The 18,762-nt window shown below is 45.1% G+C and overlaps 1 protein-coding gene across 1 annotated transcript in view; it reads left to right on the forward strand.

The window, feature by feature from the left end:
- LOC140207074 (uncharacterized) overlaps positions 1 to 18,762 on the forward strand; it is a 99,307-nt gene that overhangs the window by 14,081 nt on the left and 66,464 nt on the right. The window contains exon 2 of the mRNA XM_072275396.1: positions 6,305 to 7,647. Coding sequence (XP_072131497.1) covers positions 6,629 to 7,647 — 1,019 coding nt within the window. The 5' untranslated portion in view covers positions 6,305 to 6,628. The remainder of the gene's footprint in view (positions 1 to 6,304; positions 7,648 to 18,762) is intronic.

Below are 18,762 nucleotides of genomic sequence, written 5' to 3' on the forward strand. Positions count from 1 at the left end.
GACTTCATTACTTAGATCCTTCATATACATGAGGAGTAGAAATCTTTATGTTACCTCTCCAGCTAAATGTGCAAGTTATAGTAATTTATAATAAATAGTTTGTACATAGGACAGTCAATATAACATAGAAATATAATTGTGTCAGCATGAATTAATCAGTCTGATGTCCTGCTGGACAAAGCTGTCCTGGAGCCTGTTGGTCCTTTTGCTGTGGTACAGTTTCCTGGATGGTAGCAGCAGGAGCAGTTTGTGTTTGTGGTGAATTGGGTCCCCAATATCATTTGGGCCCTTTTTACACACCTGTCTCTGTAAATGTCCTGAATAGTTGGAAGTTCACATCTACAGATGCGCTGGGCTGTCCGCACCACTCTCTGCAGAGTCTTGCGATTGAAGGAAGTAAAGGTCCCATACCAGGCAGTGATCCGGTCAGTCAGGATGCTCTCAATTGTGCCCCTGTAGAATGTTCTTAGGATTTGGGGGCCCACACTAAACTTCAATCATCTGAGGTGAAAGAGGCACTATTCTGCCTTTTTCACCACATGGCCAGTATGTACAGACCACATGAGTTCCTCGGTGACGTTTATGCCGAGGAACTTAAAGCTGTTCACCCTCTCAACCCCAGATCCATTGATGTCAATAGGGGTTAGCCTGTCTCCATTCCTCCTGTCGTCCACAATCAACTCCTTTGTTTTTTGTGACAATAAGAGAAAGTTTGTTTTCTTGACACCAGTCAGATGTTGTTCAGACCTCAGATAGAGTCAGCAATCAAATGGTTGAGCATGGTGCGGTGAATGTGCTGAGCTGTGTATATCACAATGCAAGAAGCATCGTAGGAGAGCTAGATGAGCTCAGGACAGGGAATTATGATGTTGTAGCCATTACTGGGACTTGGTTGCACCCAACAGTCTGAGGGATTGAGAGGAACAAATTTGTAGAGAGATCGCAGACTATGCCAAGAAACAAAGGTTGATACAGTAAGTGATTTTAACTTTTCATATATTGACTGGGGCTCCCATACTGTAAAAGGACTAGCAGGGGTAGAGTTTGTCAAATGTGACCTTAGTCAGTCGGTAAAATTCCCGATGTAGAAGTGTGCAATAAGCTATTAGCAAATGGTCCAGAGCTAGTGACAGAAATTAGTGTAGGGGAACACTTTGTACCTGGTGATCATAATGCAATGAGATTCCAAGTAAATATGGAAACAGAGAGGTCTGGACCCCTCTTGAGATTCTAAATTGGAGAAAGGTATCTTTTTGAAAGGTGTACTTGGTAGCGGGAGTTCTTCAGAGGTGAATTTTGAGGGTGTAGAGTTTGTATGTGCCTTCCAAAATAAAAGTTGAAAGGGAACTGGTGCAGGGAACCTTGGTTTTCAAGTGATTTTGAGACTCCAGATATTTTGTTCCCCGAAATGCCTCAGACTGTTGGGTGCTAAGAAGACTCATTAATTACTACAATATCATAATTCCACACCCTGAGCTCATCTGACTTTCTTTAGTTACCTTCTGTTGGTTTCTAAAAGCTCCCCAATGTTTTTTTTTCTATTATTTGCCTCTCGTTGGCTTTGGCTTCTCATTTCAGCCACGGTTATGCCCTCCTGCCTTTACAATGCTTCCACTTCTTTGGGATGTGTCTATCACTCAGCTCCCGAATTGCTCGCAGAAACTCCAGCCATTACTGCTCCATTGTCATTCCTACCAGTTTCCCCTGACAATCAAATTTGCCCAGCTTCTCTGTCATAGAGACATGGAGAAGGTCAGTACAGAATGTTAGAGTGGATTTCTCCTTTTCCTGAATCTATAACAGCTCCTGCTTCCCTGAGGATGTCTGTTCCAAGGATCGTGCCCTCATTATTTGGACATACCCAAGAATACACTGGAAGCTGTACTCCCCCGATTTCTAGTATTTGCATCTCGCTTCTTTCTGCTTTTACTGTTTTCCCTCCTACACCCCTGATATAACTGGCCTGTCCGGTCGTTGGTAAGGGCAAGTCTGTTATCGCTACAGATGCCCCTGTGTCCACTAACATATTGCATTGCCGTCCCCCTAACAATGCCGTTATGTACATCCGTGAGTCACCAGCACTGGCCGTGAAGCCTGCTGCCACATCCTTCTCTGCCTTAAGAAGCGCTGTCACTAACTCCTTGATCTGATCAACAGTCAGACTGGTGGGGTGAGTGACTGGGTGTCTGCTGTCTCCTTCGCCTGGGTTTTCCCCCTCCCTTTTAGACACTGTCTCCAGCAATGTCCCAATAGGCCACAGCTGTAGCATATCAGCTCCTTCACTGCCTTATACCTGGTCCGGCAGTCCTTTACAAAGTGCCCTGGCTGCTGGCAAGCAAAGCAAACCCTCCGGGATATCACAGCAGCTGCATCCACTATACCCACTTTACGATTTATCTTGCCTTTTCTTTGGTCAATCTCACTGGCTCACGAAACTATCTCAGAGTAGTTGGACCCTACCATTATACCTAAATCTAAAACTTCTTGGTGGGCTGAACTCAGCCCTTCCTTCAGCATTTTTAGGAAGACTGGGTCGTCCCTCCCTGGGTTATCCAACCCTGAATACTCTTCGTACACTCGGTATTTACGTTCTGCGTAATCCATGGCTGTCTCGTCAGCCTTTTGAATCACTGCCATTATCATTCCCCAGCTACTCTCGCCTCCCCCCAGGCGCTGCCTCACTTCCTCTTTAAAGGAGCGATATCTTTCTTCATTACTGGCGCTCCCGGTAGTTGCCCATGTACCATCCCGCACCCCCTGGGCCATCCTGTCCCACATATTCCTCAGGCACTTGACTTTCACTGACACAGTATATCTTTAGGGTGCATCTGGTGAATTTCAACCATTTCCTCGAGTTTGCGCCAGAATTCTGAATTCCCACAGGCGACTTTAAGTGAGGGCAACTCGGACAAAATGCTCTGTTTCTCCCCAGGGTTGAAGGGCTTATGAATAGTTGTAATCAAGGTCAAGGGCTGGCTCGGATCATCAGGGTTCTCAGCCTGACGTTGCCTGACTTCAATAGGTGCCATTCTGGTAGACTTATCTGGGTAAAACCTCTCCCTGAGATATCTCCATACTAATTCCCACACTACGCAAAATATAAAACTGCAGAGTACGTATTCCACAATCTGCCACTTTTGAGTACCCGAACTCTTGATGCCTGCTGTATTCCCTTGCATCACACTTGCACACGCATACACTAAAATGCAGCTCCCCGAACGAGTATACACACCCCCACGCTGACGTCTCGAACCGTACCGTTGGTTACCACCTTTCGCAACTGGTGGTTCAACTCTCACCAAGTTAACATGCAAAGATTCCTCACTTACATAAACACACATGCACACGCACACACTACTTTAATATCTACCAGTCATTTCTCCACGTTCGTGATACCTCATGTTCCCGTGTGTCCACCGACTGAACAGATCCAAGTGTGAGTGTTATTTTAGAAAAATACTCACCAACTTAGACTGCTAGGAACACTGGCCACACGACGGGTCACGAAGGTATCCCACTCCTGACACCAAATGTTGTAGAGTGGATGAGATCACTGGAGAGACAGAGTCACTGGTAGATACAAAGCAGCTTCTTTATTCGACACAACAAGGTACAGCAGGCATCTTACGGACGGAGACGCTTTCCGCAGAAAGGTCTGCTAGCTAAAATGTGGGCTCGATATTTATACGCTAAACACAAAGGCAATTGCTACTTAAAAAGTTACAGACAATGCTTCCTTTTGAAGTTACATACAAACATCACACCTTCGATTTCATCCTTTCCTTCTGACGCCAACATGTCTGTGTTGGTGTCCACAGCCTTTAGTTGAATCCACAATACATTTATTTGGCATTTTACGCGCTAACATAGAAGACAATTAATATTTATAATGTATAGATAAGACTGTCTTCAAAACTACAGCATCAGGCACCAGAAGCATCTGGTATTTACACCTTTTAGGAAGCCCATCGTGGTGGACTCAATCCACAGTCCTTTGTCAAACAGTTAAAATAGAAGTCTGGTGGCCAAAGTCATTTAAGTGTTAACAAATCATCTACCCAAAAAGAAATCCACTCTAACACAGAAACATGCCCACACTGGAAGATCAGAATGGTAATCTATATGAGGAGTCAAAATAGATAGGAGAGATTTTAAATAGTGTTTTTGCATCCGTATTTGCTCAGGAGATGGACACAGAGTCTATAGAAGTGAGGCAAAACGGTATCATCTTCATGGACCCTGTACAGATTATAGAGGTGGAGGTGTTTGCTGTCTCAAGGCAAATTAGCGTGGATGAATCCCCAGGGCCTGGCAAGTTGTTCCCTGGGACTCTGTGGAAGACATGTGCAGAAATTGTCAGGACCTAAACACAGATATTTAAATAACCCTCAGTGTCAGGTGAGGTACTGGAGGATTGGAGGACAGCCAATGTTGTTCTGCTGTTCAAGAAAAGCTCTAAAAATAAACTAGGAAATTATACGTTGGTGAGCTTGACATCAGTAGTGGGAAGGTTATTGGAACATATGTGCAGGAAGCAGATATATAAGTATTTGGATCAATGTGGACTGATTAAGAATAGGCAGTGTGGCTTTGTGCATGGTAGGTCATGGCTAACCAATCTTATAGAGTTTCTCGAGGAAGTTATCAGGAAAGTGGATGAGGGCAAGGCAGTGGACGTTGTCTACATAGACTTTAGCAAGGCACTTAATGAAGTCTTATATGGGAGGTTGGTCAAGAAGGTTTAGTCACTCAGCATTCAAGATGAGATAGTAAATTTGATGAGACATTGGCTTTGGGAGAAGCCAGACTGTGGTAGAAGATGGTTGCCTCTCTGACTGGAAGCCTGTGACTAGTGGTGTGCCACAGGGATCGGTGCTGGATCTGTTGTTGCTTGTCATCTATATCAGTAATCTGGATGATAGTGTGGTTAACTGGATCAGCAAATTTGTAGATGACACCAAGGTTGGGGGTGTAGTGGACAGTGAGGAAGGCTATCATGGCTTGCAGTGTGAACTGGACCAGCTGGAAATATGGGTTGAGAAATGGAAAGTGGAATTTAATGCAGACAAGTGTGAGGTTTTTGATAGGACCTAGGTCTTACACAGTGAATGGATGGGCACTGAGGAGTGTTGTTGAAGAAAGGGATCTGGGAATACAGCTCTATAATTCACTGAAAATGGTGTCACAGGTAGATAGGGATGGAAAAAAGAAAAAAATTTTGGCGCATTGGCCTTCATAAACCAAAGTACTGAGTACAGGAGATGGATGTTTTGTTAACGTTGTACAAGACATTGGTGAGATCTAATTTGGAGTGCAGTTTTGGTCACCAACCTGCAGGAAAGATGTAAAAGAGGTTGAAAGAGATCAGAGAAAATTCACAAGGATGTTGCCAGGTCTGGAGGACTTCGGTTATAAGGGGAGATTGAACAGGTCAGGACTTTAGAACATTCCAAGGAATAAAGGGAGATTTGATGGAGGTGTAACAAAATTATGAGGGGTATAGATAGGGTAAATGCAAGCTGGCTTTTACCACTGAGATTGGGTGGGACTACATCCACAGGCCATGGGTTAAGGGTGAAAGGTGAAAAGTTAAGGGGAACATGAGGGGAAACTTCTTCACACAGACGGTCATCCAGGTGTGGAATGAGCAGAAAGCACAAGTGATGCATGCGAGCTCAATTTCAACATTTCAGAGGTTTGTATAAGTACCTGGATGGTAGGGATATGCGAGTAGAAAGTTTAAATAGTTCAGCACAGACTAGATGGGTCAAAGGGTCTGTTTCTGTGTTGTTCTTTTCTATGACTGAGACAAGAACCTTAAGTAATACTAACATTCACTCTAATTCCTTTTAACAGCCGTGCAGACCAACCATACATCTGAGTAGGAGATATTTACATGGCGTTAAAACTGTGGCACTTTAAGTTAACAGTAGATAAAAGAAAATCCCAGCTGCACGTTAACAAAGGCTATTTGTGTGAGAGTGTTTCAGTTACTGTGGGGCCAGGCACCCATGCAGCTCAGTGGGAACAGGGAATAATACCAGTGGAAGAGTCAAACTGAGCCAGGTCACAGATTGGAGATGGCAGAAATGCCCCATTCTTTAGAGACAGGAAGAGCATCAGAGAGTTTGATTGTCATTCCAGATACCAGCACTGTGCCCAGTTAGAAGATGATTTCTCGCTCCAACTTGGGTTGACCCTCACTGTAACAGTGTGATGTCAGATCACACCTTGGTGACTAAAGTGATCTCATCTGAAATGTTGTCCTACACCCATTGATGGATTTTGTAAATCTTTTTTACAGGTTAAAAATGACAAGGAATTTGTCTATGGGAATCTCGAACACAACACGCCAGTTTTGCTGTCTCTGTCCAGATATTTAAAAAGTGGAGCAAGGGATTCACTCGAACATCCTTCCTGCTCAGACAGTGGGAATGGATTCAGACAGTCATCTCAACTGAAGGTACATCAGTAAGTTGACACTTGGACAAGGCCATTTACCTGTTCTGTGTGTGAGAAGGGATTCAGTCGGTCTTCTCACTTGTAGACACACCAGTCAGTTAACACTGGGTAGAAGCTGGTTATCTGCTGAGTTTGTGGGGAAGGATTCACTCGGTCATCTAATCTAATGGCTCACCAGCGAGTGCACACCGGGGAGCGACCATTCACCTGCTCGGACTGTGGGAAGGGATTCACTTTTTCATCTAAACTGAAGGTACATCAAAGAGTTCACACTGGAGAGAGGCCGTTCACCTGCTCACAGTGCGGGAAGGGATTCACTCAGGCGTCTCACCTACTGATACATCAGGCAGTTCACACTGCAGAGAGGGATTTCACCTGCTCAAACTGTGGGAAGAGTTTCCTTCACTCTTCCACCCTACAGAGACACCGGTCAGTTCACACTGGGCAGAGGCCGTTCACCTGCTCAGTCTGTGGGAAGACATTCACTCAGTCATCCCACCTGCAGAGTCACCAGCGAGTTCACACTGGGGAGAAGCCGTTCACCTGCTCAGACTGTGGGAAGGGATTCACTCAGTCAGCCCACCTACAGAGTCACCAGCGAGTTCACACTGGGGAGAAGCCGTTCACCTGCTCAGACTGTGGGAAGAGATTCACTCGGTCATCCAACCTACAGATGCACCAGCGAGTTCACACTGGGGAGAGACCGTTCACCTGCTCAGACTGTGGGAAAGGATTCCATCAATCGTCCACCCTACAGAGACACCAGCAAGTTCACACTGGGGAGAAGCCATTCACCTGCTCAGACTGTGGAAAGGGATTCACTCGGTCATCCTCCCTATTGGAACACCAGTCAGATCACTCTGGGGAGAGGCCATTCACCTGCTCAGAATGTGGGAAAGGATTCACTTGCTCATCTAAACTGAAGGTACATCAGCGAGTTCACACTGGGGAGAGGCCGTTCACCTGCCATGAATGTGGGAAAGGATTCACTTCGTCATCTCATCTGAAGGTACACCAGCGAGTTCACACTGGGGAGAGGCCATTCACCTGCCGTGAATGTGGGAAGGGATTCCATCGATCATCCAATCTAGTGACACACCAGCAAGTTCACACTGGGGAGAGGCCGTTCACCTGCTGTGAATGTGGGAAAGCATTCACACGATCATCACATCTACTGAGACACCGGTCAGTTCACACTGGGTAGAGACCATTCCCCTGCTCAGTCTGTGGGAGGGGATTCCATCGATCATCCAACCTTCATAGACACCAGCAAGTTCACATTGGGGTTAGGCCATTCACCTGCCCAGACTGTGGGAAAGGATTCACTTTATCATCTCACCTACAGAGACACTAGCGAGTTCACACTGGGGAGAAGCCATTCACCTGCTCAGACTGTGGAAAGGGATTCACTCGATTATCCTCCCTATTGGCACACCAGTCAGTTCACACAGGGGAGAGGCCGTTCACCTGGTCAGAATATGGGGAGGGATTCGCTCAGTCATCTCATCAGCTGAGACACCAGCGAGTTCACATTGGGTAGAGGCCGATCACCTGCTCAGACATTGGGAAGAGATTCTCTCAGCCATCTCCACTAAATGTGAATCATTTAGTTCACACTGGGGAGAGGCCGTTCACCTGCTGTGAATGTGGTAAGCGATTAACTCAGTAATGTAACCTTGTGATACAATACCGGGTTCACACTGGGGGAAAAAGTTTCAATAAGCTGCATGCTGGATATTTGTCCATCACAGTTGCTGATGCAATTTTGAGAGTGACTGTCGGTGCTGAACTCTGCAATTATTGCTGCTGCTCACCACACCCAGTTCTGCACCCTGGTCACTGGGCATGGGAGGAGTTTCTTCTGCTGCATATTCACCTTTAATGGGACTGGAGTTTAATATTCTGGATCTGTGACAAATAAATCAGTTCTATTTTAAATTCTGTCTCCGGTACTCAGTGAATTTATAACACAACTACTGTACAGTAGAGAGTCAACTCAGGCCGGCTGGACCCTGCCAGTGATTCAGTTCCATGACGGTCAATTTAAATCCTCCCTTGTTGTTCCTCTCTTGCTCTGCCTGTGGTGATGGGTTCCAAACAGTCACCACTCTGTGGGTGAAGAGGTTTCCCTTGAATTCTCTGCAGTCTGAAGAAGTCGAGCTGACTGCAGTTCTGTTTGAGATGTTCTTCACCCCTCTAATCTCTGGGCTAAGGAAGAATGACATTGGTAGTTAACCTCCTTATTCACTGTACATTTCCACATTATGGGTCATTTTCCCTGCTTCTCAAAGGTTGTTAGAAAACACCACTGTCCTCTAAAGACTGAAAGCAGAATGGGAAACCATCAGTTGGATGTTCAATGAAACAGGGTCAGAAACCAGAGGCAGGTCTGCACAGGGCAGAGTTTGGGGCTCTGGACGATGGTTGGGGTAAGAACGTATGATGAGGAGAAGGGAATCAGCAGCAGGACATGGCAACGAATGGCAGAGTAACAACATTTGGAAGCTGATTGACAGAGAAAATCTTTTGTTTCTCTGACCGATGACACAAACAATACCTGTGGTGAGGTGCTCCACTGGTCGAGGATGTGTGTGTTGGAAATGGTTTTATCTATTGAGGGAGTTGTTCCTGCTTGTTTATCCTGTAATATTATATCCAGATGGTTATTATGGATTGTCCTATTTGAAATAATGTATTGATTATCACAGAATTTGTCAGATTTTGATCCTGAAACGGGATCAGGCTTGAATTTATGGTGCCTTTATGAAGTGATGGAGGGCATTCATGAGTTTGTATTTTAGAGCAAGATTTTGGTGAATGATATTTACCACTTGACTGTACCTTTGTAAATGATCAGATTGAGTTGAACTGCTGCAGGATCCTGGAATGTGTTGGATTGTGTCTGGTTTCTCTTGGCATTTTCTGTACTTTCTGCCTTGTTTGTTTGTATTTTCATTTTTTTTTTCTGTTTGTTAACCAGCTTGTCCTGTATTTCTGCAAGGAACCCCTCTGTTTCTGGGAAGAGGTCTCCAACTCTCAGTCAGGTTCTCGAAGCTTCCTTGTCACCATCTCATCTGCTCAGATCATTGGGATGTCTCCCATGGAGGGTCATACTCATTCCACTGGTTAATGTTTTCTTTGACAGTGGTGATTCATTTTTCTGAGTTGGCCTCTCATTTAAGTTTTTTCGTCTGTATCTCTCATCACAATTGCATATACACACATGGAGCACTGAATCCTGTTATTTTTTGATGAAAGTATACACTGAGGTTTTTTCTGACTGTTGTGTGATTTCTTTTTCATGTGTGTTAATTCTCTTCCTCCTTCTGTCCAAGGTACTGTTAATCTAAGTGGGTTTGAGCGTAAATAGTCTTTTCTAAAGTTCTTACTTATCTTTGTAAATTTTACGGATTGAAGTGGCAGCAAGATATTTTTAAAAAAGTCAATGTCGGTTTTGATGGAAGTGTTTATTGCCTTTGTTGTATTTGCTAACCATTGAGCTCTGTTTGGCAGGTTTTTTTAAGCCTTGAACTAAATTTTGTCAAAGGTTTTCCCTATTTCACACTACTTTCTATTTTCTTTGCTTGTTGATATTCCAGGTATGTGGGTATCAAGAGTCCCGATGAAGGGTCTTGGCCTGAAATGTTGATTCCCATCCATAGATGCTGCCTGACATGCTGAGCTCCTCCAGCACTTTGTGTGTAGTTCTCTAGATTTCTGGCATCTGCAGGTCCTCTTGTTTCCCGGATACATATGTTTTTTGAAAGAACAAGCTGGTAGTGGGGTTGTGTGGATCTGTTGGTAAAATAGTAAATAAAATCATTAGAACGAGCTGGCAGAGGGTTGGAAGGTCTAGAACCTGTGGGTAGAATTAAGGAACAGCAAATGTAAAAAAAAATCCCTCATGGGAATTGTAGAGAGACCTCCAAACAGTAGTGAGTATGTGGTCCACAAATTACAATGGGAGATAGAAAGTGCGTGCCAAAAGGGCAATGTTACAATAGTCATGGGGGATTGTCATGCAGGTGATTAGGAAAATTAGGATGGTGTTGGTGTCAAGACGAGGAATTCCTAGAATGTCTACAAGATGCTCTTTAGAGTAGCTGGTGGTTGAGACCACTTGGTGATCAGCTATTCTGGATTGTGTGTTGTAATGAAGCAGAATTAATTGGGTCACTTAAGTTCAAAGAACCCTCAGGGGCAAGTGATCATAATATGAACAAATTCACCCTGACATTGGAGAAGGAGAAGCTAAAGTCAGATGTCGAAACAAAAAAGGACTAGAGAGGCATGAGAGAAAATCTGGTCAAAATTAATTTGAAAAGAACATGGGCAGGGATGAAAACAGAGCAGCAATGGCTGATAAGAGAAACCAAAGACAACATAAAAACCAAAGAGAGGGCACAGAACAAAAAATTACCAGGAAGTTAGAGGATTGGGAAGCTTTTAAAAACCAACAGAATGCAACTAAAATAAATAAGAAGGGGAAGATGGAACACATAGGTGAGCTAGCCAGTAGTATTAAAAAGGATACCAAATTTTTCTTCAGGTACATATAGTGTACAAGAGAGGTGGAAGTGGATATCGGACCACTGAAAAATGATGCTGGAGAGGCAGTAATGGGGTGGGGGTGCAAGGTGATGGTAATGGAACTGAATAAGTATTGTACATCACTCTTATCTGTCGAAGACTCTGGCAGGAATATGGAAGTCCCAGATGTCAGTTGTCAGAATGTGTAAAGTTACGTTACTCAGGAGAAGGTTCTTGGGAAACAGAGATGGTCTGAAGATAAGTAGGTCACCTGGACCAGATGGTGTACACCCCAGAGATCTGAAAGAGGTGGCTGAAGAGATGTAGAGTCATTGGCTATGATCTTTCGAGAATCGTTAAGGAAATGATATCCTAGAAAGTTTTTCCCTTCACTACTCCCCCTCTCCCAGTTTCACCTATCTCCTCCAACTTCTTCCACCCCTCTCACCCCCACACTTCTTTCTCTGACATCTCATCTTTTTTTTCCCCCCAGTCCTGATAAAGGGTCTCGGCCCGAAACATCATCTGTTTACTATTTCCCATATATGCTGTCTGGCCTCCTAGGTTCCTCCTGCATTTTGTGTATGTGTTGGTTGGATTTCCAGCATCCACAGATTTTCTCCTGTTTTTGATAATAAAAGCAAAAGTGGGGTCATATAATATAGCAAGAAAATATTGGGAAGTTAGAGGATTGGAAACTTTTACATAACCAACAGGAGACAACAAAAAAAGACGCACAGGAGAGACAAGATGAAAAATTAAGATAAGTGAGCCAATAATATCAAGTATAAAAATGTCTTTTTCAGATATATAAAGAGTAAAAGAGAGGCAAGTATGGATATTGTACTGCTGGAAGGTGATGCTGGCGAGTTATTAATAAAGCAAAGAAATAGCGGCCGAATGTAATAAGTATTTTGTGTCAATCTTCACTGTGTAAGACACCAGCAGTATCAGACCATAAGTCATAGGAGCAGAATTAGGCCATTCAGCCCCATCAAGTCTGCTCCACCGTTCTATCATGGCTGATCCCAGTTCTTACTCAACCCCATGCATCTGCCTCCTCGGCATATCCTGTACTGCCCTGACTGACCAGGCAATATTTCCCTGTACAGAAGCTATGCTGGCTTTGACTTATTTCATCATAAGTCTCCTAGTACCCTAAAACCTCATTTGTTATAATAGACTCCAACCCTTCCCCAGCCACTGACGTTAGGCTAACAGGACTATACATTGCTTTCTTTTGCCTTTCTCCCTTCTCAAAGAGTGGATTGACATTTGCAATCTTCCTGACCTCTGGGACCATGCCAGAATCAAGTGATTCATGACAGGTCATGACCAATGCATCTGTTCTCTCCTCAGCAACCTCTATCAGGACTCTGAGATGTAGTCCATCTGGTCCAGGTGACTTATCCATGTTAAGAACCTGAGTTTGTCTAGCACATTTTCCTTTGTAATAGCAATGGCACTCACTCCTGCTCCCTGACACTCACGGATCACTGGCACACTGCTAGTGTCTTCCACAGAGAAGACGATGCAAAGTCCCTATCAAGTTCATCTACCATCTCGTCCCCATTTCTATCTCATGAGCATCATTTTCCAGCGGTCCAATGTCAACTGTCGCCTCCCTTTCACATTTTTATAACTAGTTTATATTATTGTCTAGTTTGCCCTCTTATTTTACCTTTAGCATTCTTATCTATTTTTCATTGCCTGTTTTGGATTTTAAAAGCTACCCAATTATCTAACTTCCTACTCACTTTTGCTACCTTATATGCACTTTCCTTCACTTTTATACAGTCCTTAACTTCCTTTGTCAGCCACGGTAGCCTAGCCCCGCTGTTTGAGAGCTACTTCGTTGGGACATATCTGTCCTGTACATTATGAACTATTCTCAGAAACGTCAGCCACTTCTGCTCTGGCGTCATCCCCACCAGTATCCTTCTGCAATCCACCTGGAGAATCACCTCTCTCATGCCTGTGTAATTCCCTTTGTTCCATTGTGACACTACGCATGTGACCTATGCTCCTCCCTCACAAATTGCAGTAGGAATTCAATCATATTATTGTCCCTGCCTTCTAATGGTTCCTTTACATTAACCTCCCTAATATGATCTGGGTTATTACACGACACCCAGTCAAAGATTGTAGTTCCCCGAGTAGGCTCAACCATCAGCAGCTCTAAAAAGCCCTTTCGTAGGAATTCAATACATTCCCTCTCTTGCGATCTGACACAAATCTGACTTTCTCAAGTGTCCTGCAGATTGAAGTCACACACTACAATTGTGTCATTAAATTTATTACATAAATGCCAGCCATTCAGGAGTATCTGGGGCAGAAGTGAGGATACATGCTTTTTATCAAGGAAAGAACACACTTTGGAAGCTGAAAGGCCTGAAAGTAGATAAGACTCCTGGACCAGAACGTGAACACCTCAGGGTTCAGAAAGAGGTAGCTGAAGAGATTGTGAAGGCATTAGAGTCAGAGAACACCACAATACAGGAAAATGCCATTCGGCCAATCTAGTTCATGCCAAAACATTAATCTGCCGAGTTCCAACAACTTCCACCTGGACCATAGCCCTCCACATCCTTCTCATCCATGGACCAAAGCAAACTTCTCTTAAAGGTTGAAATCATCCCTGCCACTTGCTCTGGCAGCTCATTGCACACTCTCCCCATCTCTGAACAAATAATTTCCCCCTTAGTTTTCTCTTAAAGTAATGAGTAATGATGTATCACCAATCACCAGATTTTGGAATGGTTCTGGTGGACTAATAAGTACAAATGAGCGGGAGGCAGAAGAAAGAAAATTATAGGACAGTTCGGCTGACCACAATGGTCAGGAAGGTGTTTGTGTGTATTAAGGGTGAGTTTTTTGGGTACTGTAATTGGGGACGCCTTATGAAGTAGGCCAAGGTCAGCAGGAATCCTTTAGAGGAAATTATGTCTGACAAATCACTTGGAATTCTTTGAGGAAATAGCAGGTAGGATAGATAAAGCAGAGCCAGTGGATGTTGTTTGCCTGGATTTTCAGATGATCTTTAACAAGGTACCCCATGAAAGGCTCACTGAGAAAGTAAGGAGGCATGCGATCCAAGGCGACATTGTTTTGTGGATCCAGAACTGGCTTTCCCACAGAAGGCAAAGAGTGGTTGTAGATGGGTCATATTCTGCATGGAGGTCGGTGACCAGTGGTGTGCCTCAGGGATCTGTTCTGGGACCCCTACTCTTCTTATAAATGACCTGGATGAGGAAGTTAGTAAATTTGCTTATGACAAAAAAGGTTGGGGGTGTTGTGAATAGTGTGGAGGGCTGTCAGAGGTTACATCTGGACATTGATAGGATGCAAAACCGGGCTGAGAAGTGGCATATGGAGTTAACCCCAGATAAGTGTGAAGTGGCTCATTTTGGTAGGTCAAATATGATAGCAGAATATAGTATTAATGGCAAGACTCTTGGCAGTGTCGAGGATCAGAGCGACCTTGGGGTCCGAGTCTATAGGACACTCAAAGCTGCTACACACGTTAACTCTGTGGTTAAAAGGGCATATGGTGCATTGGCCTTCATCAATCGCAGAATTGAATTTAGGAGCCGAGAGGTAATGTTGCAGCTATATAGGACCCCGGTCAGACCCCACTTGGAGTACTGTGCTCAGTTCTGGTTGCCTGACAACAGGAAGGATGTGGAAACCATAGAAAGGGTGCAGAGGAGATTTACAAAGATGTTGCCTGGATTGGGGAGCATGCTCTATGAGAATAGGTTGAGTGAACTTGGCCTTTTCTCCTTGGAGTGACGGAGGAGAGGTTACAGCGGGACTTTGATAGGATGCAAAACTTGGCTGTGAAGTGACAGATGGAGTTCAAGCTGGAGGATGAGAGGTGACCTGATAGAGGTGTACAAGATGATGAGAAGCATTGATCGTGTGGATTGTCAGAGGCTTTTCCGAGGGCTGAAATTGCTATCACAAGAGGACACAGGTTTAAGGTGCTGGGGAGTAGGGACAGAGGAGATTGTCAGGGGAAAGTTTTTTACTCAGAGAGTGGTGAGTGTGTGGAATGGGCTGCCAGCAATGGTGGAGGAGGCGGATACGATAGGGTCTTTTAAGATACTTTTAGACAGGTACATGGAGCTTAGAGAGATAGAGGGCTATGGGTAACTCTAGGTAATTTTAAGGTAAGGACACGTTCGACACAGCTTTGTGGGCTGAAGGGTCTGAATTGTGCTGTAGGTTTTCTATGTTTCTATGAACACACATTTCGTGTCAGTATCAGATTTGGAAATGTTGGATATGGTCTCTCAGCCAAATAGTTGACACAGTCTGGGAACAACTGGGCTCCGAGCACCGGTCCCTACAACACCGACTGGGACATCCTGCAGGCCCGGGAAGGGTCTGGTTATTCCTTGTGTTTGAACACACAGACACCAGGAACAGGATAAGGCCACTCGGCCCCTCTACACCGTCCTGTCATTCAATAAGACCCGGGCCCCCAACACCACTCCCATCCCCACTTTGCCCGGACCATTGGCCCCGCTCGCAGGGCAACAGTCTGCCGGTGTTTGCCCCCCAATGTGGTGAATCGCCACCACCGTGGGCTCAGACATTTCCACAGATGAGCCCCTCCTGTCCCCACCGGGACAAACATCCTGTCCGCCCCCTCTCTCACCGTCTTCATCCTCTCCCTCCCCGGGGAACCGGCATCAAACCGACGGGCCGAGCGGTCTCCTCCTACCTCTCAGCGATACATCAGACTCCGGCCGCAGGAGACGCTTCACAAACGCTCCAACTTCCCTCGGAGGGAAATGGAAATAAATCAGAAAGCGGACATTTACTTTGGGATTTGCTTTAAGGATTTCGGAGCTGCGGGCGACGGGGTCAGCGGGGGTAACGCCCTCTTGGGCGGTCCGCCTCCGCGACTGGGTGTAACCAGTGATTGACATCGCTTCGCACCAATGGGAATAGCGCGGCTTCAGAATCCTCTGTTGACAGCGGTGGGGGAGGGGGAAGAGGCTGGTCACGTGATTAGTAGCCCTGCCGTTAAACCGACCAAGCTCGAGCTCTCTAGCGCGTTGGTGACGTAAGACACCACAGACGTGGGAGCAGATCCCGGTGTGGGGGACCCATGTGTGACGTCAGTCACTTGGGGGGTGTGACGTCACCTGTGGGGGGCGCTTGTATTTAAAAACACTTTAATGGACGTTTCTTATGATTTCAGTGGGAAACAACATTAATCACGGGTTTCATCACTGAATCCAGTGTTGTGAGATGTAAAGTCCCTGTTATGTGTCCGGCTGTGCCGTGTTGTTGGTGGAGTGGGCAGCGTGGTGTTTGTCTCAATTCGGGTCACAACACCAGAATTGCCAGCGGGGTCCACACACAGTGTATTAGTGACCAGAAAACCTCCCGTCCCTGCAGTCTCTGTCTCCTGGTAAACTCAACACCCTGACAATGTGGACCATAGACACCCCTTCCTCTCAGAGTCAGGGAATCATTCAGACAGTGATCAAAGAGAGGAATTATATTTATTGGTCATTAAAGTTCACCCAGATTCGTGTGTATGAATTTGATGCGGAGTTCGGGAGTGTCACAGTGAAAGGGCGGCAAGGCTGAACTCTCTCCCTTGTCCAAACAGTCTTTCCAGCTGAGGCAGCAATTCACAATTTACTTCCTCTGACCTTTCATACCTCTGACCTGCTTTTCACTTCTCCCTGGGTCCACCCCTCCATCCCTTTCTCCTATTCTCTAATCTCCTCTGCTATTAGATATTTTCCCCTCCTGCTCTTGAGGTTTCCCACCGACCTGGCTTCAACTATCACCTTCGAGCGAGCCTTTTCCTCACCGCTCCGTTTTTATTCAGATATTTCCCCCGTTCCTTCTCAGTCCTGAAGAAGGATCTGAATCGTAATCGTATTTTTCTGTGAGGGAGGAGACCCGGAGGTGAGCTGGTCACACACGGTATCAGGAGAGTGACAGTAATGTGATTTCCTGTGTCACGGGTAGAGACAGAAGTCTCATGTGAGCAGTTGGTGAAGGTACAATTATCAGTTGTTTAGCAGAACTCGTTTGGTGTTTGTATTGTCCAGGTGATCTAAGGCCGTGTGGAGAGCCATTGTGATCACATCTGCCATGGACCTATCGTGGTGAGGGAGGAGTTCATTCTCACCATGACCAACCCTTCAACATCTCATCACCAGAGGTGTGAGAGCCACTGGATGATAGTCATTAAAGCAGCTCACTCTGCTCTTCGTGTTACTTGTCATCTGTAATCAGTAATTTGATTGAGAATGTACAATGGATAGTAAGTTTGCAGCAAGTAAGTTCAAACTACTATGTTTTCGAAAAACAGCACGTATAAACACTGCCCTCCGTTTCCTTGTCCCCAATCAGCCTCTCCCCTTCCTTACTGCCTTCCATCTCCACCCCATCTTCCCTCTTACCCCCACTTTGGACATAAGTTCAGGGTGAAAGCTGAAATATTTGAGGGGAATCTGAAGGGGAATTCTTCACTCAGAGTTTGGTGAGAGTGTGGAATGAGAGTTAGGTGAGAATGCCAGCAGAAGTTGTGGATGTGGGTTCTATTTAGACACTAAAGAGAAATTAGGGTGACGACATGGATGGGAGGTGTATGGAGGCTATGGTGCAGGTAGTTGGAACTGGGCAGTGAAAACAGAAACAGGTCAGCATTGACTAGATGGGCCGAAGGGCCTGTTTCAGTGCTGCTGGGCTCTGTGACTTCAATAATATTGTAATTTGCAATTTCCAGTCAGTGCTTTGCTGCTAATGACTGAGCCTGGAAATTTACAGTGTGGGTGAAGAGGCTGCCCAGTGACTGTTCCTGTGCTCAAAGTCACTGGGACATCCCATCACTGAGCAGATATTGTCATCTCCATTCTCTTTCACTCAGTCTGTCATTCAACACGTTCACTGTTCACAGGAAATCACAGAACTCACAGAGAAGGGAACCCCGACAGAGGGTTCCCCGCTCTTCCTCTGTCTGGTGATGGGGAAAGGCTCCCAGTCCCAGGGAGTGATGTGGGAATCCTTTGTGGAAATGAGGAATGGGTTGGCAAAGTTGGACACAATGCTGAAAGACGTTCTGGAGGTTGGTATGTTAAAACAAGACACTGAACTGAAAATCACATTGACACATTGCAGACTGCACAATATTACAGAACATAGACAGTACAGCACAGGGACAGGCCAAAATATTGTGCTGGATTGAATAAATTAGTAACCAAATGGCCAACTAAACTACACCCTCAATGTGCTCATATAACATGTGAATGGTTTTATGGTACATTTCAGGAGCTGATGCTATTCCAAATGGAAGCCGAAGAAAATGGTATCTGGCAACAGGAGTGTTAAAGGTACACAACTTTGAACTCAGTTCATCTCGTTTAAGTTGCCAGAATCCAGAGGATGCATCTAATTTACTAAAGTACTTTGCATTAGCAAGCTGTGACATAATTTCTTCACGAGTAGGCAATTTGAAATGCTCTCTTTCAAAGGTCCAATTCAAGTCTCTCTGGTCTAAGCAAATCCTCAGTTTTCTATTTTTCTTATCAACCATGACAAGCAAATTGACCCTTTTAGTCAGTTCATCAATATTTGTTATGACTCCGAGCCGTTCCATTCTGTCAACCTCTGTTTCAGTTGATGATGTAATGCAAAAGGTACCCTTCTACATGGATGTACTACGGGTGGCTCTGTGTTGTCAATTTTAATTGTGTGCTCTCCTGGAAGACAAATAAGCCCTTTGAACAAGTCCTCATA

The sequence above is a fragment of the Mobula birostris genome, chromosome 13 (assembly GCF_030028105.1).
Source record: "Mobula birostris isolate sMobBir1 chromosome 13, sMobBir1.hap1, whole genome shotgun sequence".
In the NCBI taxonomy this organism is placed as follows: domain Eukaryota; kingdom Metazoa; phylum Chordata; class Chondrichthyes; order Myliobatiformes; family Myliobatidae; genus Mobula; species Mobula birostris.